At 44.8% G+C, this 22,984-nt stretch overlaps 1 protein-coding gene across 4 annotated transcripts in view; it reads right to left on the bottom strand.

Annotated features, from left to right (window-relative positions):
• Positions 1-1,611: 1,611 nt before the first annotated feature.
• The window catches only part of LOC124018876 (somatostatin receptor type 5-like), a 31,196-nt gene continuing 9,823 nt past the window's right edge, over positions 1,612-22,984 (bottom strand). Inside the window, exons 2-5 of one of the 4 annotated variants that reach the window (XR_006835690.1) lie at positions 16,956-17,712; positions 15,380-15,829; positions 3,558-3,714; positions 1,612-3,404 (exon numbers count right to left, since the gene is read on the bottom strand). Coding sequence is in view for 3 of the 4 variants with exons in the window: in XM_046334186.1 (XP_046190142.1) it covers positions 3,631-3,714; positions 15,380-15,829; positions 16,956-17,708 (1,287 nt within the window). In the remaining variant the exon portion in view is untranslated. Of the gene's footprint in view, positions 3,715-15,375; positions 15,830-16,955; positions 17,713-17,932; positions 18,028-22,984 lie in introns of all 4 variants that reach the window. The other 3 variants (XM_046334186.1, XM_046334185.1, XM_046334187.1) reach the window with 3 other exon arrangements.

Here is a 22,984-nt window from a genome sequence, read left to right on the forward strand (position 1 = left end):
TAGCTAAAAAGACTGGTACAAGGAGTGGAATGTTAGCTAAAAAGACTGGTACAAGGAGTGGAATGTTAGCTAAAAAGACTGGTACAGGGAGTGGAATGTTAGCTAAAAAGACTGGTACAAGGAGTGGAATGTTAGCTACAAAGACTGGTACAGGGAGTGGAATGTTAGCTAAAAAGACTGGTACAAGGAGTGGAATGTTAGCTAAAAAGACTGGTACAATGAGTGGAATGTTAGCTACAAAGACTGGTACAGGGAGTGGAATGTTAGCTAAAAAGACTGGTACAGGGAGTGGAATGTTAGCTAAAAAGACTGGTACAAGGAGTGGAATGTTAGCTAAAAAGACTGGTACAAGGAGTGGAATGTTAGCTAAAAAGACTGGTACAGGGAGTGGAATGTTAGCTAAAAAGACTGGTACAAGGAGTGGAATGTTAGCTACAAAGACTGGTACAGGGAGTGGAATGTTAGCTAAAAAGACTGGTACAAGGAGTGGAATGTTAGCTAAAAAGACTGGTACAATGAGTGGAATGTTAGCTACAAAGACTGGTACAGTGAGTGGAATGTTAGCTAAAAAGACCGGTACAATGAGTGGAATGTTAGCTAAAAAGACTGGTACAAGGAGTGGAATGTTACCTAAAAAGACTGGTACAAGGAGTGGAATGTTAGCTACAAAGACTGGTACAGGGAGTGGAATGTTAGCTACAAAGACTGGTACAGGGAGTGGAATGTTAGCTACAAAGACTGGTACAGGGAGTGGAATGTTAGCTACAAAGACTGGTACAGGGAGTGGAATGTTAGCTACAAAGACTGGTACAGGGAGTGGAATGTTAGCTACAAAGACTGGTACAATGAGTGGAATGTTAGCTAAAAAGGCTGGTACAGGGAGTGGAATGTTAGCTAAAAAGACCGGTACAATGAGTGGAATGTTAGCTAAAAAGACTGGTACAAGGAGTGGAATGTTAGCTAAAAAGACTGGTACAGGGAGTGGAATGTTAGCTAAAAAGACTGGTATAAGGAGTGGAATGTTAGCTAAAAAGACTGGTATAAGGAGTGGAATGTTAGCTACAAAGACTGGTACAGGGAGTGGAATGTTAGCTACAAAGACTGGTACAGGGAGTGGAATGTTAGCTACAAAGACTTGTACAGGGAGTGGAACGTTAGCTAAAAAGACTGGTATAAGGAGTGGAATGTTAGCTAAAAAGACTGGTATAAGGAGTGGAATGTTAGCTAAAAAGACTGGTATAAGGAGTGGAATGTTAGCTAAAAAGACTGGTATAAGGAGTGGAATGTTAGCTACAAAGACTGGTACAGGGAGTGGAATGTTAGCTACAAAGACTGGTACAAGGAGTGGAATGTTAGCTACAAAGACTGGTACAGGGAGTGGAATGTTAGCTACAAAGACTGGTACAGGGAGTGGAATGTTAGCTACAAAGACTGGTACAGGGAGTGGAATGTTACTGACTGGTACAGGGAGTGGAATGTTAGCTACAAAGACTGGTACAGGGAGTGGAATGTTAGCTACAAAGACTGGTACAGGGAGTGGAATGTTAGCTACAAAGACTGGTACAGGGAGTGGAATGTTAGCTAAAAAGACTGGTACTCAGACTACATGCATATTGATCGAACCAATTGTATTTTTGTCATTTTATTAAAACAATAACACTGAAATGAAACATTTTGAACACATGTCCAAATGGTACACATTAGCAATAATGCTATGGTATTATTTAAAATAATTAGCATAAGTAACAGCAACTTTTTTTACACTTACTTGACCACGGTGTAATCCCAGAGTAGAGTACACAGATAATAACTTACTGTATAAATCTTGAACCTGTCATACATGACTGTAAGACAGTCCGTGTGGATTGTGTGCTCATTGAAATACAGTTAAAGCTAATCCATAAAATACTGCATGTGTGTACAGCAGATTAATCATTGAGTCGCTGTCTGATGAAAACACAATTTTTGCCATTTACATTATTTTTTTTAAATTGAAAGCAGTAACTCCCTTCAATGTACTCTGAACATGTAATGACTCTAGGACCAAGAAAATGTATTCAAAATAGCTCCTGAAGTTCCAGAATTGTATGTTCAATAATGGGACAATATGGTAATTTCTTCCATTTCCTGAAGAAATGTGTTTTGGAGAATAGTGCTTTCCATCAGCCAGCGACGACTATGCTGTTGTACGCAGATTGTTCAGTAGGGCATGCAAGGGAAACCATTTCAAAAGGTGAAATTAACATCTGTGTATCTTACTGGACATTAGTCTAGGAGGTAGTCCCTCCCTGTTTCAGCCCGTTTTATATTCCATATGGTGCCTAAAGAACATGACCTCAGGTAAGGTCAAGCACAATGAAGTTGCACCAATGCTTCAATCTCCAATAAAAGGTCAAGGGGATCCATTAATCACAAATAAACGCGTTAAAATAACCAAAAAACTTGGAACAACTACCCAAGTTTATAACAATAATACCCAACAAATAACAATAATTCATAAATAATATGAATAGGATCCTCAGTTATAACATTATGCCATAGATACAGTGAGTACTGTACGCCAGATTCATCTATTTGATTGACATCATCATTATCATCATTCTCTCTGTTCGGGGACAGTGTTCTTTTCCACAATGCAGGTTTTCTCTAGTACCATTTCATTGGTCATCACAGCTTGAACTAACTTTGTCCAGAGCAGAAACCATCCATGAGTCCACAGGTGGGAATTATGAGCCTTTGGGACTTGTTACAGGTGATCATAGTGACAAATGGACAAGGGTCATAGACAGTGTGTGTAGCACGTTCCCGTCATGGCCTTACCTACATAGTGATGAAGGCCCAGTACATACCTACATACAGAAAGTTCCAAGCTCACAAAGATGACAATCCATTTCAATTCACAACATTTCTGATGAAATCAAATGATCCAGTTCATATAAAGTGAAGGGAATACTCAGGTTCATTTTCTAGGGCATTTTAATCTAGGGCAAGTTTCTACCCATTCACAGTCTAAAAAATAGTCTTTCCTTATAGTATATGTAAGGAATCTATAAAGTACATGGAAGATTGTGCTCTTGCTGGTTCCATGACACCAAGCTGGTGCAATGCACAGGTGGTTGGTGGCACCTTCATTGAGGAGGACGGGCTTGTGGTAATGGCTGGAGCGGAATCAGTGGAATGGTATAAAATACATTGAACATGGTTTCCATGTGTTTGATGTCATTCCATTCGCTCCGTTCCAGCCCTTATTATGAGCCGTCCTCCCCCCAGCCCCTTCCAGTGCTGAAATGCGCTGTAAATGTCTGTGGTTTATACTGACAAATAGGAGAGGTGTCATCGCAGAAATCGTTCAGTGTAGTGTCAGAACAGGAAGTGTTCTTTGAAGTCCCATGTACCTCTTCTTCCTGTATCGTCCGAAACAGGTCATTGGTCAAGAGCTACATGGGTTGACAGTGGGAGGGCTCCCAATGATGGATTGTTTGTCATGATGGAGAGGGAGGTGGCTTGGCTCATCAAAGCATAGACTAACCAGTCAGGGCTTATCAAAGTAGACTCACCAATCAGGGCTCATCAAAGCGTAGACAGACCAATCAGGGATTATCAAAGCGTAGACTGACCAATCAGGCCTCATCATAGCGTAGACTGATCAATCACTGGGCTCTCTAAGGGCAGAAGCTCCGTCGTCATGTTGGCACAAGTCTCAATTTGAACACACTGCAAAGACAGCAAGAGATACATTTAGACATTACAAACAATGACCAGCACACTCTATCAGGGACTCCTTGGCTGGACAAAGCTTATGACATACACTCCCCCATCCCCCTTTGCCCCCCCGTCCGTCCATCCGTCCCCCCCCATCCGTCCGTCTGCCCCCCGCCCATTCCCCCGTCAGCCACAATTTGTTTTTAATCTTCAAACTGTACAAGAGACGATAAATCTCTTTTAAGATATAATAGAAAAGAGGACATCTCTTTGAGCATCTTCTGCCTGATATGTCACACAGAGCTGCTGCTGATTTGTTATGTATTCTCACATTATGGCATCATAGACACACATTCACACTAACAGGGAGTACTAGACACAGACACAGCTCTCAGATGGAGACAAGTCACACCAAGGAGATCACCAGAAATCTATTCACACACAAACAAGTGAACTTTTATGTTTTATTAGTCTTATGTACAGGACACACATGGTAAACATCATCCAACGAAATGCTTACTTGCAGGTTCCTTCTTGACAACCAACAACAGTAAGACATGATAAAAGATAATAATGCAAATATAAAGGAAATGGCTCAGTACAATATCATTTTTATTTTTGCATAAGTATAATATATGAAGGCACAGTTTATAGTCCAATATTTACACGTGTTTTGGGGAAGGGACGATTGGTGGGCAAGTGTATAAATTGTGCAGTATTTAACAGTGATAATAAGAGTCTGGTAGCAGCAGTTGTGATGTGTGTGTAGCATAAATATGTGTGATTGTGTATGCGTGTGTGTATGTGTGGATGACTGCATATCAGTGAGGTTGTGTGAGTGATTAAGTGAGTGCATATGTGCTAAGGTGTGCAGAGTGAGTGGAGGTGGTCAGACCAGTTGTTCAGCAGTCTGATGGCTTGTAGATAGAAACTGTGTCTGAGTCTGTAGCTATCAGACCTCATGCTCCGATACCATCTGCCTGAAGGTAAAGGAGTGACTGGGGTGTGTGGGTTCCTTGATGATGCAACTGCTCGCCCCCAGGCAACGTATTGAGTAGATGTCCTGGATGGGTGGGAACATGGTCCCAGTGATGTACTGGGCCTTCTTCACCAACAGCTGGAGGACCTTGCAGTCGTGGATGAAGCAATTCCCGTGCCAGGCCGTGATGCAACAGGTCAGCAGTACTATTTGGAATTTCTTCAGCCGCCTTAGGAAGCAGAGACGGTGTTGTGGTGGTGTTGTTGGTCCATGTCATGTCCTTGATGATGTGGACAGCGAGGAACATGACTCTACTGTAGTCCCATTGATGTGGATCAGGCATGTTCCCCCCTCTGCTTCCTGAAGTCAACAATCAACTCCTTTGTTTTGCTGATGTTGAGGAAAAGTTGTTGTCCTGGCATCACAATGCCAGTTCACTTACTTCCTCCCTTTAGGCTGATTCGCCGTTGTTGGTTAATAGACCTACAGCAGAGGACTCAGGACACACCCCTGGGGTGCCCTTGTGTTAAGAGTCTGTGTGCTGGAGAATGGCTTGTCAATCCTGACAGCTTGTCGTCTGCCCGTCAGGATGTCCAGGATCCAGTTGCAGAGATGGTGTCCAGACCCAAGGCTCTGAGCTTGGTGTTGAATCAAATCCAATGATAATGTGTTTGCCACAGGCATCGTAAACAACAGGTGTAGACTAACAGTGAAACGATGACTTACGGCCCCTTCCCAACAATGCTGGGAGAAAAAAAGATCAATAGTAACACGAGGAATAAATACACAATGAGTAACGATAACTTGGCTATATACACGGGGTACCAGAACCAAGTCGATGTACAAGGGTACAAGGTAATTGAAGTAGATGTGTACATATTTATAGGGATAAAATGACTATGCAACAGGATAGATAATAAACAGTTAAAGCAACGTAAATGCAAGAGTTAGTGCTAAAAAGGGTCAATGCAGAAAGATACATAGTTAACCAATAGCTACCCGGACTAACTATTTAGTAGTCTTATGGCTTGGGGGTAGAAGCTGTTAAGGGTCCTTTTGGTACCAGACTTGGTGCATCAGTATCGCTTCCCATGTGGTAGCAGAGAGAACAGTCTATGACTTGGGGGGCTGGAGTCCTTGACCATTTTGAAGGCCTTCTTCTGACACCGCCTGGTATAGAGGTCCTGGATGGCAGGGAGTTCGGTCCCAGTGATGTACCCTCTGCAGTGCCTTGCGGTCGGATGCCAAGTAGTTGCCATAATAAGTGGGGGTGCAGCCAGTTAAGATGCTCTCAGTGCTGCAGCTGTAGAACTTTCCAAGGGCTCATGGTAATCTTTTCAGCCTCCTGAGGGGGAAGAAGCATTGTCATGCCTTCTTCGTGACTGTGTTGGTGTGTGTGGACAATGATAATTCCTTAGTGATGTGGACACCGAGGAACTTGAAGCTCTCGACCCACTCTGCAACAGCCCCGTCGATGTGGATTGGGGAATGCTAGGCTCTCTAGGTCCGGTAGTACACGATCAGGTCCTTCGTCTTGCTAATGTATAGGGAGAGGTTATTGTCCTGGCACAACACTGACAGGTCACTGAACTCCAACCTATAGACTGTCTCATCATTGTTGGTTATCAGGCAAACCATTGTTGTGTCTTCAGCAAACTGAATGATAGTGTTGGAGTTGTGTGCGGCCACACAGTCATGGGTGAACAGGAAGTACAGGAGGGGACTAAGCATGCACCCCTGAGGGGCCCCCATGTTAAGGGTCAGCGTGGAGGATGTGTTGTTGCGAATTGGAGTGCGTCCAGGGTGTTTGAAATGATGGTCTTTGCCATGACCAGCCTTTTAAAGCATTTCATGGCTATCAATGTAAGTGCTACTGGGCGATAGTCATCTAGACAGGTTACCTTGACCTTCCCGGGCACAGGGACTATGGTCGTCTACTTGAAACATGTAGGTATTACAGACTGGGTCAGGGAAAAGTTGAAAATGTCAGTGAAGACACTTGCAAGCTGGCCAGTGGATGCTCTAAGTACGCATTCTCGTAATCCGTCTGGCCCCGCGGCCTTGTGAATGTTAACGTGCTTAAAGGTCTTACTCACATCTACTATGGAGAGGGATATCACACAGTCATCCGGAACTGCTGGTGCTCTCATGCATGGCTCAGTGTTGCTTGCCTTGAAATGAGCATAGAAGGAATTTAACTCGTCTGGTAGGCTCACGTCAATGGGCAGCTTGTGGCTGGGTTTCCCTAATCGTTCATAGTTTGCAAGCCCTGCCACATCCAACAAGCATCAGAGCCAGCATAGTAGGATTCGATCTTAGTCCTGTATGGAAGATTTGACTGTTTGATGGCTCGTTGGAGGTCATAGCAGGATTTTTTTTAAGCGTCCGGATTAGTGTCCCGCTCCTTGAAAGTGGCAGATCGAGCCTTTAGCTCAGTTTGGATGTTGCCTGTAATCCACGGCGTCTGGTTGGCATATGTACATATAGTTACTTTGGTGACAACGTTGTTAATGCACTTCAAATAGCTACACTTTGCCTTCACACTTTGCCTTCATGACAGCTTTGCACACCTTGGCATTCTCTCAACCAGCTTCACCTGGAATGCTTGTCCAACAGTCTTGAAGGAGTTCCCACATATGGTGAGCACTTGTTGGCTGCTTTTCCTTCACTCCGCGGTCCGACTCCCACCCGTAGTCCAGTACGTCCTTTGCCTCCTCTCTGCACTTGCCCTGAGGTGCGTGTCATCAGCCCGGTGCCACCTGTACCGGTCCCACGCATCAGGCCTCCAGTGTGCCTCCACAGGCCGGAGCTTCCGGCGACGGTCCCCAGTCTGGAGCCTTAGGCGACGATTCCCAGTCTGGAGCCTCTGGCGACGGTCCCCAGTCTGGAGCCTTAGGCAACGATTCCCAGTCTGGAGCCTCTGGCGACGGTCCCCAGTCCGGAGCCTCTGGCGACGATTCCCAGTCTGGAGTCTCTGGCGACGGTCCCCAGTCCGGAGCTTCCGGCGACGGTCCCCAGTCCAGAGCCTCTGGCGACGGTTCCCAGTCCGGAGCTTCCGGCGACGGTCCCCAGTCCGGAGCCTCTGGCGACGGTTCCCAGTCTGGAGCCTCTGGCGACGGTCCCCAGTCCGGAGCTTCCGGCGACGGTTCCCAGTCCGGAGCTCCCGGCGACGGTCCCCAGTCCGGAGTCTCCGACAACAATCCACGGTCGTGTTCCACGGAAGCGGAGGGATCAGTGTAGGGAGCGGGACTGCATCCAGAACTGGAGCCGCCACCGAGGGTAGAAGCCCACCCAGACCCTCCCCTGTAGGTTCAAGTTTGCGGCCGGGAGTCCGCACCTTTGTGGGGGGGGGGGGAGTACTGTCACGCCCTGACCTTAGAAATCTCTGTTTTCTTTATATTTTGGTTAGGTCAAGGTGTGACTAGGGTGGGTACGTTTGTATGTCTAGGGGTTTTGTATGTCTAGGGGTTTTGTATGTCTATGTTGGCCTGATATGGTACCCAATCAGAGACAGCTGTTTATCGTTGTCTCTGATTGGGGATCATATCTAGGCATGCCTTTTTTCCCACTTTCTGGTGTCCACTTCCTTGTCTACAGTTAGGTGCCTGTGTGCACACTAGTAGATTCACGTTTTGTTAGGTTGTTGGTTGTTTTGTTTTGGTGAGTTTCAGTTCATTAAAAATATGTGGAACTCTATTCACGCTGCGCCTGGGTCTCCTTCATACGATGAACGTGACAGGAACTCAAAAGGTGTGATATAAATGACCAGAAATGTAGATCTGAATGTGCAAATAGTCAGAAATGATTCGCAAGGAAAGTGGATCCTTTTGAATATCTCAATGGGCCGTAAAGGTTATCACTCTACAAACAAAAAGTTTTAATAGTAAACAGAATGAGATCGGATCATCATCTAATTGGCATTCACATAACTCTTATATATTTTCCACGTGGATGGGGATATTGGAAATTTCATCAAAGTTTACGGGAGGACAACTTATTTTAAACTAAGACAAAATAATTTATAACTGAATTTTTCCAGTATAGTATAGGTTCAGCAAATCCCCTTATTGTTTGGGATACCTTCAAATGTACCTTCAGGGGTCATTCAATTCAATATTTATCAATAATAACAAAGCAGTTTCTGGCAAAAGAGCCAAGACTAACAAGGGATATACATTAACTAATAGTACAGGTTGATAGCAATAAAAACTATACTACAGAGATACAAAATAAGAGGAAAAACAAAAATAACTTATTGAAGATGTCATGTTTTGTCATTTATTATCTTGTCTTGTCCCTGTGCTTCCCATTCTATTCGTTTCCCTCTGCTGGTCTTATTAGGTTCTTTCCCTCTTTCTATCCCTCTCTCTCCCCCTCCCTCTCTCACTCTCTCGCTCTCTCTTCTCTCTATCGTTCCGTTCCTGCTCCCAGCTGTTCCTATTCCCCTAATCATCATTTAGTCTTCCCACACCTGTTCCCGATCCTTTTCCCTGATTAGAGTCCCTATTTCACTCCTTGTTTCCCGTACCTGCCCTGTCGGATCCTCATTTATAATTCACCGTGCTGTGTCAATGTTTTGCCCTGTCGTGTCGTGTTTCCCTCAGATGCTGCGTGGTGAGCAGGTGTCTGAGTCTGCTAGGTTCAAGTGCCTTCCCGAGGCAACCTGCAGTTCTCGATCAAGTCTCCAGTCTGTTCTTGTCTTTACGTGTAGTATTATGCTTTTTGTTTTGTAAAGTTTATTCTGGATTAAATACTCTGTTTTCGCCAAGTCGCTTTTGGGTCCTCATTCACCTGCATGACAGAAGGATCCGACCAAGGAATGGACCCAGCGACTTCAGACGCTCGTTACACTGCCGTCGAGATCCAAGGAGCCATGCTCGGCAGACACGAGCAGGAATTGTCTGCTGCTCGCCATGCCGTGGAGAACCTGGCCGCTCAGGTTTCCGACCTCTCTGGACAGTTCCAGAGTCTTCGTCTCGTGCCACCTGTTACTTCCTGGCCTGCCGAGCCTCCAGAACCTAGGGTTAATAACCCACCTTGCTACTCCGGGCAGCCCACTGAGTGCCGCTCCTTTCTCACCCAGTGTGAGATTGTGTTCTCTCTCCAACCCAACACATACTCTAGAGAGAGAGCTCGGGTTGCTTACGTCATTTCACTCCTTACTGGCCGGGCCCGAGAGTGGGGCACAGCTATCTGGGAGGCAAGGGCTGATTGTTCTAACAATTACCAGAACTTTAAAGAGGAGATGATTCGGGTTTTTGACCGTTCAGTTTTTGGTGGGGAGGCTTCTAGGGTCCTGGCTTCCCTATGCCAAGGTGATCGATCCATAACGGATTACTCTATAGAGTTTCGTACTCTTGCTGCCTCTAGTGACTGGAACGAGCCGGCGCTGCTCGCTCGTTTTCTGGAGGGACTCCACACAGTGGTCAAAGATGAGATTCTCTCTCGGGAGGTTCCTTCCTGTGTGGACTCTTTGATTGCTCTCGCCATCCGCATAGAACGACGGGTAGATCTTCGTCACCAGGCTCGTGGAAGAGAGCTCGCATCAACGGTGTTTCCCTGCTCCGCATCGCAACCATCTCCCTCCTCTGGCTCTGAGACTGAGCCCATGCAGCTGGGAGGGATTCGCATCTCGACTAAGGAGAGGGAACGGAGGATCACCAACCGCCTGTGCCTCTATTGCGGATTTGATGGACATTTTGTTAATTCATGTCCAGTAAGAGGCCAGAGCCCATCAGTAAGCGGAGGGCTACTGGTGAGCGCTACTACTCAGGTCTCTTCATCTAGATCTTGTACTACTATGTCGGTCCATCTACGCTGGACCGGTTCGGGTGCTACATGCAGTGCCTTGATTGACTCTGGGGCTGAGGGTTGTTTCATGGACGAAGCATGGGTTCGGAAACATAATATTCCTTTCAGACAGTTAGACAAGCCTACGCCCATGTTTGCCTTAGATGGTAGTCATCTTCCCAGTATCAAATTTGAGACACTACCTTTAACTCTCACAGTATCTGGTAACCACAGTGAGACTATTTCTTTTTTGATTTTTCATTCACCTTTCACACCTGTTGTTTTGGGTCATCCCTGGCTAGTATGTCATAATCCTTCTATTAATTGGTCTTGTAATTCTATCCTATCCTGGAACGTATCTTGTCATGTGAAGTGCTTAATGTCTGCCATCCCTCCCATTTCTTCTGTCCCCACTTCTCAGGAGGAACCTGGCGATTTGACAGGAGTGCCGGAGGAATATCATGATCTGCGCACGGTCTTCAGTCGGTCCCGAGCCAACTCCCTTCCTCCTCACCGGTCGTATGATTGTAGTATTGATCTCCTTCCGGGGACCACTCCTCCTCGGGGTAGACTATACTCTCTGTCGGCTCCCGAACGTAAGGCTCTCGAGGATTATTTATCTGTGTCTCTTGACGCCGGTACCATAGTGCCTTCTTCCTCTCCGGCCGGGGCGGGGTTCTTTTTGTTAAGAAGAAGGACGGTACTCTGCGCCCCTGCGTGGATTATCGAGGGCTGAATGACATAACGGTTAAGAATCGTTATCCGCTTCCCCTTATGTCATCAGCCTTCGAGATTCTGCAGGGAGCCAGGTGCTTTACTAAGTTGGACCTTCGTAACGCTTACCATCTCGTGCGCATCAGAGAGGGGGACGAGTGGAAAACGGCGTTTAACACTCCGTTAGGGCATTTTGAGTACCGGGTTCTGCCGTTTGGTCTCGCCAATGCGCCAGCTGTTTTTCAGGCATTAGTTAATGATGTTCTGAGAGACATGCTGAACATCTTTGTTTTTGTCTATCTTGACGATATCCTGATTTTTTCACCGTCACTCGAGATTCATGTTCAGCACGTTCGACGTGTTCTACAGCGCCTTTTAGAGAATTGTCTCTACGTAAAGGCTGAGAAGTGTTCTTTTCATGTCTCCTCCGTTACTTTTCTCGGTTCCGTTATTTCCGCTGAAGGCATTCAGATGGATTCCGCTAAGGTCCAAGCTGTCAGTGATTGGCCCGTTCCAAGGTCACGTGTCGAGTTGCAGCGCTTTTTAGGTTTCGCTAATTTCTATCGGCGTTTCATTCGTAATTTCGGTCAAGTTGCTGCCCCTCTCACAGCTCTTACTTCTGTCAAGACGTGTTTTAAGTGGTCCGGTTCCGCCCAGGGAGCTTTTGATCTTCTAAAAGAACGTTTTACGTCCGCTCCTATCCTCGTTACTCCTGACGTCACTAGACAATTCATTGTCGAGGTTGACGCTTCAGAGGTAGGCGTGGGAGCCATTCTATCCCAGCGCTTCCAGTCTGACGATAAGGTTCATCCTTGCGCTTATTTTTCTCATCGCCTGTCGCCATCTGAGCGCAACTATGATGTGGGTAACCGTGAACTGCTCGCCATCCGCTTAGCCCTAGGCGAATGGCGACAGTGGTTGGAGGGGGCGACCGTTCCTTTTGTCGTTTGGACAGACCATAAGAACCTTGAGTACATCCGTTCTGCCAAACGACTTAATGCCCGTCAAGCTCGTTGGGCGTTGTTTTTCGCTCGTTTCGAGTTTGTGATTTCTTACCGTCCGGGTAGCAAGAACACCAAGCCTGATGCCTTATCCCGTCTGTTTAGTTCTTCTGTGGCTTCTACTGATCCCGAGGGGATTCTTCCTTATGGGCGTGTTGTCGGGTTGACAGTCTGGGAATTGAAAGACAGGTTAAGCAAGCACTCACGCACACTGCGTCGCCGCGCGCTTGTCCTAGTAACCTCCTTTTCGTTCCTGTTTCCACTCGTCTGGCTGTTCTTCAGTGGGCTCACTCTGCCAAGTTAGCTGGTCATCCCGGTGTTCGAGGCACTCTTGCGTCTATTCGCCAGCGATTTTGGTGGCCGACTCAGGAGCGTGACACGCGCCGTTTCGTGGCTGCTTGTTCGGACTGCGCGCAGACTAAGTCGGGTAACTCTCCTCCTGCCGGTCGTCTCAGACCGCTCCCCATTCCTTCTCGACCATGGTCTCACATCGCCCTAGACTTCATTACCGGTCTGCCTTTGTCTACGGGGAAGACTGTGATTCTTACGGTTGTCGATAGGTTCTCTAAGGCGGCACATTTCATTCCCCTCGCTAAACTTCCTTCCGCTAAGGAGACGGCACAAATCATTATCGAGAATGTGTTCAGAATTCATGGCCTCCCGTTAGACGCCGTTTCAGACAGAGGCCCGCAATTCACGTCACAGTTTTGGAGGGAGTTCTGTCGTTTGATTGGTGCGTCCGTCAGTCTCTCTTCCGGGTTTCATCCCCAGTCTAACGGTCAAGCAGAGAGGGCCAATCAGACGATTGGTCGCATACTACGCAGCCTTTCTTTCAGAAACCCTGCGTCTTGGGCAGAACAGCTCCCCTGGGCAGAATACGCTCACAACTCGCTTCCTTCGTCTGCTACCGGGTTATCTCCGTTTCAGAGTAGTCTGGGTTACCAGCCTCCTCTATTCTCTTCCCAGCTTGCCGAGTCCAGCGTTCCCTCCGCTCAAGCGTTTGTCCAACGTTGTGAGCGCACCTGGAGGAGGGTGAGGTCTGCACTTTGCCGCTACAGGGCACAGACTGTGAGAGCCGCCAATAAACGCAGGATTAAGAGTCCTAGGTATTGTTGCGGCCAGAGAGTGTGGCTTTCCACTCGCAACCTTCCTCTTACGACAGCTTCTCGTAAGTTGACTCCGCGGTTCATTGGTCCGTTCCGTGTCTCCCAGGTCGTCAATCCTGTCGCTGTGCGACTGCTTCTTCCGCGACATCTTCGTCGCGTCCATCCTGTCTTCCATGTCTCCTGTGTTAAGCCCTTTCTTCGCACCCCCGTTCGTCTTCCCTCCCCCCTCCCGTCCTTGTCGAGAGCGCACCTATTTACAAGGTACATAAGATCATGGACATGCGTTCTCGGGGACGGGGTCACCAATACTTAGTGGATTGGGAGGGTTACGGTCCTGAGGAGAGGAGTTGGGTTCCGTCTCGGGACGTGCTGGACCGTTCACTCATTGATGATTTCCTCCGTTGCCGCCAGGATTCCTCCTCGAGTGCGCCAGGAGGCGCTCGGTGAGTGGGGGGTACTGTCATGTTTTGTCATTTATTATCTTGTCTTGTCCCTGTGCTTCCCATTCTATTCGTTTCCCTCTGCTGGTCTTATTAGGTTCTTTCCCTCTTTCTATCCCTCTCTCCCCCTCCCTCTCTCACTCTCTCGCTCTCTCTTCTCTCTATCGTTCCGTTCCTGCTCCCAGCTGTTCCTATTCCCCTAATCATCATTTAGTCTTCCCACACCTGTTCCCGATCCTTTTCCCTGATTAGAGTCCCTATTTCACTCCTTGTTTCCCGTACCTGCCCTGTCGGATCCTCATTTATAATTCACCGTGCTGTGTCAATGTTTTGCCCTGTCGTGTCGTGTTTCCCTCAGATGCTGCGTGGTGAGCAGGTGTCTGAGTCTGCTAGGTTCAAGTGCCTTCCCGAGGCAACCTGCAGTTCTCGATCAAGTCTCCAGTCTGTTCTTGTCTTTACGTGTAGTATTATGCTTTTTGTTTTGTAAAGTTTATTCTGGATTAAATACTCTGTTTTCGCCAAGTCGCTTTTGGGTCCTCATTCACCTGCATGACAGAAGAATGATCTAATGTAATCTATTACAAAAATAAAGCAAACTGGGTGGAATATGGAGAAAAATGCACAACATTTTTCCTGAATCTCCAATACAGGAACACGAACAAAAATAATTTGCAGAAACTCGTTACTGAAGAATCTATGATTCTCCAAATGGAATTTTATAAGGAATTCTTTCCAAATAATATAAAAAATAGAAAATTAACAAATGTACAGAAAGATCAAATTACAGAGGAAGAACAGAGGAAGAACTTTTTGATTCTATTAAATCCTTTTAGTCTGGAAAAACCCCAGGGCTTGATGGCATACCGGGTGAGGTACATCAAGCCTTCTTTAAATACTAAAAGCGCCATTGTTTGTTTTAACTACTCCTATAGAAATGGTGGTCTGTCAGGTACTCAGCAGGAAGGTCTGATTTCTCTATTATTAAAACAAGATCTAGATGGCAAATATAAAGACCCAGTCTATCTAAAAAACTGGAGGGCCCTTACACGTCAATGTACTAGCGAAATGCATAGCATTCAGAATAAAAAAATAAAAAATACACTTGAGGCATCAACCGTAGAGGAGAAATCAGTGGTACCCATTTACAGTACTAGTGGGTGTAACTAACTATCAGCACACAGTACACTGGATCCCCTCAGCGCCAAAGCTTCTGATCAGGAGGGTTTACTATGTTAGGCTTCCAGAGTGATTTTTCAGCTCCTCTCACCCTCTATGCTGTAAAGCTGTTGTGGGCCAAGGAGAAGGGTAAACGCCCTGTGTAGTAAGTGCTTATTAATCTATTCTACTTCTTAAGATGCTCTGCAGGTGAAAAAAACGATCAAGTAATATCATTTAGATAAATATAAATGACATATAAATTGGCTGTGAATCTAGTTATATTGTATACTGCGGTTGACTGCCAATGAATGAAATGGACAGCCTTCAAGATGATCTTTGGCAGACTGACCAAAATAATTGAAACCTGACAGCCATTCATAGTTCTTGGGTAGAATATTGACCCATAGAATTAGTAGTCCACCCATCACAGAACGTTCACCTTATTGTGAATGTCCGTTCTAGTCGTTTTATTTCTATAGATTTACCTACTTGGTTGTTCTGCCTGTGTCCATTGTTGAAGTCCATGATCCGGGGGGTGAAGAGCGGGTCATGCTGCTGCGTCGTCTCCACCCTCTCCAGCCTAGGAGATATGGGACGTCCTCCTCCACTCCCCATGTCTCCTCCGTCCCCCACCCCAACCCCGTTCGCCTTGTGGAGACACAGGACCTTCCTGAAGCTCTGCTTGAAGTTGTCAGACAGGAAGCCGTAGAGGAGCGGGTTGGCACAGGAGTTGACGTAGGTCATGATGACCAGGAAGAAGTAGACGCCGGCGGTGACACTGTTCTCTGGTATGATGAAGACGAGGTTGACTATGTTGGTGGTGAAGAAGGGCAGCCAGCAGATGACGAAGACCACCACGATGATGACCACCATGCGGGTGACTTTGCGTTCGGAGCGGCGCCGCTTGGTCAGGCCCGCCCTGGCCCCGGCAGACTTCACCTGTGATGAATGGGAGGTTTTGGTCTGTGACTTTGTGAAGGAATAGCTCTGGACATGGACACCTTTGAAGATCACTATATTGAGAGGATTTATAGTGGTTTGGAGAGGTTTTAGGCCCAGGCCAGGGTCTAAGGCACTGGTCCATTGGGTTTGGAAATAGAAACAAACCTAAGAACCATTAGAATTCAGTTTGGGACAGTGAGAAGAAGGGATTAAGGACTCAAATGCATTGGGGCCTCAAACAAATGGAATGGGGTTTCAAACAAATGGAATGGATCCTCAAACAAATGGAATGGGGTCTCAAACAATTGGAATGGGGTATCAAACAAATGAAATGGATTCTCAAACAAATGGAATGGATCCTCAAACAAATGGAATGGATCCTCAAACAAATGGAATGGGGCCTCAAACAAATGAAATGAATCCTCAAACAAATGGAATGGATCCTCAAACAAATGGAATGGATCCTCAAACAAATGGAATGTGGTCTCAAACAAATGGAATGGATCCTCAAACAAATGGAATGGATCCTCAAACAAATGGAATGGGGTCTAAAACAAATGGAATGGATCCTCAAACAAATGGAATGGATCCTCAAACAAATGGAATGGATCCTCAAACAAATGGAATGGGGTCTCAAGCAAATGGAATGGATCCTCAAACAAATGGAATGGATCCTCAAACAAATGGAATGGATCCTCAAACAAATGGAATGGGGTCTCAAACAATTGGAATGGATCCTCAAACAAATGGAATGGATCCTCAAACAAATGGAATGGATCCTCAAACAAATGGAATGGGGTCTCAAACAATTGGAATGGATCCTCAAACAAATGGAATGGATCCTCAAACAAATGGAATGGATCCTCAAACAAATGGAATGGGGTCTCAAACAAATGGAATGGATCCTCAAACAAATGGAATGGGGTCTCAAACAAATGGAATGGATCCTCAAACAAATGGAATGGATCCTCAAACAAATGGAATGGATCCTCAAACAAATGGAATGGATCCTCAAACAAATGGAATGGGGTCTCAAACAAATGGAAGGGGCCTTAAACAATGAACAAACAATGAACAACATAAGACTAAAGAGGATGTGGGTTATAGTACAACCCAACTATACCTTGATGATGATGAGCAGGTAGCAGAGGCAGATGATCAGCAGTGGGCCGAAGAAGCCCAAGATGGCCGTGTAGAGGATGAAGACCGTTGACCACAGCTCCTGGGGATCAGGCCAGCTCATGTTGCACGAGTTGAAGCGGTCCTGAACATCTGAGTAGATGGTGACCGGCAGCACCACCACGAACGACACCACCCACACCAGCCCGTTTATGATCTTAGCCACCTTCGGCTGCCGCCACTTGACGCTCCGAATGGGGTGCACCACGGCCAGGTAGCGGTCAATGCTCATTACGGTCAGGCAGAAGGTGCTGGTGAACTGGTTGATGGAGTCTACCGTCATGACCACACGGCACAGAAACTGCCCGAACGGCCAATAAGAGAGCACGTTCTGGGTGGTCAGGAAGGGAAGTCCTAAGATGTACAATTCATCTGCCAGGGCTAAGTTCAGAAGGTACATGTTGGTGACAGTCTTCATCTTGGCATAGCGCAGGACCACGTAGATGGCCAGCGTGTTGCCCAGGAGGCCCACCATGAATACAGTCATAGAGATTACTGCCGTGATAACGGTGCTGCTGTCCTGGAAGGGAGCGCTCTCGCCGGACTCATTCAAGAAGAGGTTGGTGACCGTGGAGTAGCCCCTGGAGGAGGAGGAGAGGTTGAAATCCCCAGGGATGGAGGTGCAGTCTTGGGGATTCATAGCGGGGAGGTGGGGGTGGGGTTGGAGGTCAGGGAGATGAATCAGGAAATGGCCCATAAGGCTGAAAATAAAAATAGAACTGTCAGTTATTGAGGATGGAAAATAGACATTCTAATAGATGGACATTTTGAAAAGAACAGAATAGAAGAAGAATATAGAATAAATTAGAATAGAATTGAACATCATTAGTCATTCTGACATTTGTCTATGAAAACCATCTTATGGATGAGAGGTTGAGTGATGTTTCAATGTTTGTGTTATGTAATAGTGTGATATTTCACCTTTTCCACTATACTGCTTCACCACTCCACTTTGTTCACCCACAACACCACATGGACATTCTCTGGGCAGGGGGCCCATATTGACACTGTTCACTCTGTACATCATCAGAAAAACAGCACATTTTCATGGACTACCTCAGGCAGGCATACATCCATGCACTTCTTCCACATATTCCTCATGCCTTACTACAAAGTAGTCACCCTGCAACTGACTTGGTAAATAGCTGAAGGATGGGGTTGGAGAAATGTAACCAAAGTGGTCACCCTGCAACTGACTTGGTAAATAACTGAAGGATGGGGTTGGAGAAATGTAGCCAAAGTGGTCACCCTGCAAACTTGGTAAATAGCTAAATGGGGTTGCTGGTCACCCTGCAACTGACTTGGTAAATAGCTGAAGGATGGGGTTGGAGAAATGTAACCAAAGTGGTCACCCTGCAACTGACTTGGTAAATAGCTGAAGGATGGGGTTGGAGAAATGTAACCAAAGTTGTCACCCTGCAACTGACTTGGTAAATAGCTGAAGGATGGGGTTGGAGAAATGTAACCAAAGTGGTCACCCTGCCACTGACCTGGTAAATAGCTGATGGAGAATTGTAACCAGTTCATAGACAGAGCTATGGATGCAAGGACTGACCATCCAAGATATCCAAATTATACTTTTAACCTTGTTTTGATGCTATACAGTGTTTGTTTACAATTGCATTGTTTACAAACAAAGGGGTAAAACATGGTTATATTGGGGCGGCAGGGTAGCCTAGTGGTTAGAGCGTTGGTTGCAAGTTCGAATCCCCGCGCTAACAAGGTACAAATCTGTCGTATTGCAGTTGGCTGTCATTGAAAATAAGAATTTGTTCTTAACTGACTTGCCTAGTAAAATAAAATAAAATAAAATGTGGGTTCTGTTTGGTTCTGATGGGGTAAGACAGTGGAACTAAACTCTTATACTCTTCAATGGGTTTATATTATGAATTCTAAGTCCAAGAATGGACGTAACAATCTGGCTAGTCTGTCAATGGCGTGCAAGTCCTGGACAATGCTGGGTGTATCTGATTGAAGACTCGGTCAAGGCTAGGTCAAGGGTTGACATTTTATTGTTCATGATGGGTCAGTGTTTCTGAGTAAACCCCTAGCCCTAGCTCCTGAAACCTGTTGCGCCAATAAGTGGTCTGATGTGGGGATTCATTGAACCGCAGTCCAAAACATTGGAATGACGTCCATTCAACAGCCTAGTGTTGTGACTATAAACAATTGCATGTGGCATGGAGGCGAAGTTGCATAAATCGGTTTGACATTTCTGTCAATCTAAATCAAAACTATTGTAAGGACATAATTGTCTGACTCTATTAGCGCAAAATCATGACAGTTTCTATTTTCACTCATGAAAAATTGCACTTTCCAGTGCCCAAAAATTGGTTATATAATATTCAAATGTATACAGAAAATAAAGTAAACATAACATGACTTTGTTTAATAACTGATGTTTGTGCCATTTACAGAGGCAATCCGCAGTTACTACATCCATTTTTGCACCGTTAAATGATTGATATATAGCCAATGATTCTTGAATAATATACTTTATCAAAGCCTCATGAGCTTAGTTCAACTGTAGGAACCCATCAGAAGCCAAAATATAAGCTTGTTTTATGTCAATGTTTTTAAACAAAGTCCATGTAAACAACCACTATAGCTTTAAAACATGGTAAAACTATCATTTCAATCTCATGGATGGTAAGTCCTTGCATCCATAGCTTTGTCTATGAATTTGTGAGTGGTTATATTACTCAAGCCCCGCCCCTCAGCTGTTTACCAATCCAAGTGGCGGGGTGACTGCTTTGTAATATTTTGAACAGTCTATGTCATGGAAAGAGCAGGTGATCCTAATGTCTTGTCCTCTCTGTGTGTGTGTGTGTGTGTGTGTGTGTGTGTGTGTGTGTGTGTGTGTGTGTGTGTGTGTGTGTGTGTGTGTGTGTGTGTGTGTGTGTGTGTGTGTGTGTGTGTGTGTGTGTGTGTGTGTGTGTGTGTGTGTGTGTGTGTGTGTGTGTGTGTGTGTGTGTGTGTGTATACTGAGATTTTTGCGCATGTGTATATATATATATGAAGGCTATCTGTCTGTTGTAACGGATATTGCTTGCACATCGAATTGCTACTTACTGCCTGTCTGTGGCTTGCTTTTTGCTATGCTGTGTACATCTAGCTGGCCTAAATAGCTGCATGAAGGCCAACTCCTCTCCTGAAAGAAGAACATGAAATTGCTAGACTGCCTGTTGTGTCGTTCTCATGTTTGCTTTGATTACTGTTACAACAGACAATGAACTAAGACTGTTTGAACAAGCAGCAGGGGAGTCACGAAATGAGTGAGCACTAAGGCAACAGCTGAAAGGACTCGATCCTGCACACGCGCAAAACCTCAGTATCTTTAGCGTAGCCACTCTGTATAATTTAACGTTTTTTAAATGGGTTTATATTATGAACATTTGTAGCTGAAATGGTTCAAGTTTATTAGCATTATATGTATATACATAGAGTATACCCCCCCCTCCTGGCACCTACTACCATACCCCATTCAAAGGCACTTCAATCATTTATCTTGCCCATTCACCCTCTGAATGGCACATACACAATCCATGTCTCAATTGTCTTAAGGCTTAACAATCCTTCTTTAACACGTCTACTCCCCTTCATCTACACTGATTGAAGTGGATTTAACATGTGACATCAATAAACGATCATATCTTTCACCTGGATTCACCTGGTCAGTCTATGTCATGGAAAGTGAGTGTTTTCCTAATGTTTTGTCATTATAGTCTATATTAAGTCATTATAGTTTCTAAAGGTTTTAGAGAACTTGAAGTTAGGACAGCCTAAGCATCTTAAAGTTGGTCTTGTCACCAAGGAGCAGGACCGTTTTGAATAGCTACCACTGCATTCGTATGCTTCTCATTCAAACCCATGTTACTTTATGCAAATGTTAAATGGTTATAAATCCAAAAAGTATAAATAGTAACAACAAGCCGTATGCAAACAATCTGAGTTGAGTCAGTCTGCACATTTCACCATTGGATTGAAGTTCATAGCTTAACCCTGTAAGACCCATGGTTGAACAAGTGCAATGCTTCCAAAAAATTGCATTGTGTACAGGTCCTAAACTAAAACATCATGACAAACACTACCTAGTGCATCTCCTTAGACCCAGATGTATCTCTGAGCAGTATGTGTTGTGTGTCTGTATGATTATTGTGGCATCAGTAGACTCTGAAACATCAGAAACCTGTCCACTCGTCTAAGACTACACCAGTCCACCAAACAAGCATATGTTGTAAGCCATCCATGCAAGTACATGACATTAAATATTTGGTCCTTCTTCTCTAAGATGTAGTGATTATGATCAAATAAAAACATTTCAGAAACAAACATTCTGAGCCAGAGCTAGACTCAGATTTGTAAGTGCTGCAACATTGGGCTTAAAGGGTTGCCAAACTGAGACATAGAACCACATTCATATTTGATAGGCAATTTAGAGAGATGGTTCACCTTCCAACATAAAAATAACTCAAATGTATATATTTCAACAACAAACTAAACAATGGTGGTTTATGAGGTCAGAATACTGCAATTACGTTCATTCATTTGATGTTAAAGAAGTAAGGTCAAATTGGGATTTAGGAGGTGCCTAAACCTCCTGACAACAATACTGACAGCAACACGTATCACATCATACTGTAGATCATGGGGGGACCTACACTTTTTGGGGAGAAAGTCAGTAACTGTGAGAAAGTCAGTTCTGGTTACTTTTTAAAGGGGCACTCTGCTCCAAAATGATGGAGCTGCTCCAAAATAAAATGATGCTGACATTTAAAATATACTTTCCCCCTCCAGAAATGAACCCAATAACATATTGGACAATACTATCAGGCAGGGGTTATCATTATCGCCTGATGTAGCCCATATGATGCAACTTAGTGTCTGTAAATAAACAGCCTGAAGGTTACCCATCTGCATTTGCCCCATTTGGCTAATCATTAGCTAGATCACAACCTCTAAAGTATAAACATTAGACTAATCATTAGCTAGATCACAACCTCTAAAGTATAAACATTAGGCTAATCATTAGCTAAATCACAAACTCTAAAGTATAAACATTAGGCTAATCATTAGCTAGATCACAACCTCTAAAGTATAAACATTAGGCTAATCATTAGCTAGATCACAACCTCTAAAGTATAAACATTAGGCTAATCATTACCTAGATCACAACCTCTAAAGTATAAACATTAGGCTAATCATTAGCTAGATCACAACCTCTAAAGTATAAACATTAGGCTAATCATTAGCTAGATCACAACCTCTAAAGTATAAACATTAGGCTAATCATTAGCTAGATCACAACCTCTAAAGTATAAACATTAGGCTAATCATTAGCTAGATCACAACCTCTAAAGTATAAACATTAGGCTAATCATTAGCTAGATCACAACCTCTAAAGTATAAACATTAGGCTAATCATTAGCTAGATCACAACCTCTAAAGTATAAACATTAGGCTAATCATTTGGCAACACATTAATGACTTGAATGCTAGATCCCCCTAAAGTAAAAAAGAACATTCCATTAGGCTATCTTGTTGCAGCCAATGGACTAAATGGCACGCAGCCAATTAAAATCCTGTTGCTGCAGGATTATTTTGCTGCGACAATACAGGTGAAATGAAGATCCTACCACTGTAGTAACAGTAGAAAGAAAAGTGATCCTCCACTTTTAACAGTGACCATCAAAACTGCTTTCAAATGTGTGTTTTCCTGCGACTGCATTGAGAATGTTGTACAGTGAGTGACAGAGCATACATATTTCTCTCCCTGTGCAGCACTCGCAATTTGAATACACTTTCGAGAGGAATACATTATAGGCTGAACAATTGAATAGTTCAACTATTCAACAGTGGGATTCTTTGATTTTTCTGTTGCATACTCCCTTTACAAAAAAGGATGTAAAATTTGCAGTTTCACATGTTGAGCTTAAATTTCACGTGAAAACCATATTTTCACATGTATAAAAT

The sequence above is a fragment of the Oncorhynchus gorbuscha genome, unplaced genomic scaffold (assembly GCF_021184085.1).
Source record: "Oncorhynchus gorbuscha isolate QuinsamMale2020 ecotype Even-year unplaced genomic scaffold, OgorEven_v1.0 Un_scaffold_585, whole genome shotgun sequence".
Lineage (NCBI taxonomy): Eukaryota > Metazoa > Chordata > Actinopteri > Salmoniformes > Salmonidae > Oncorhynchus > Oncorhynchus gorbuscha.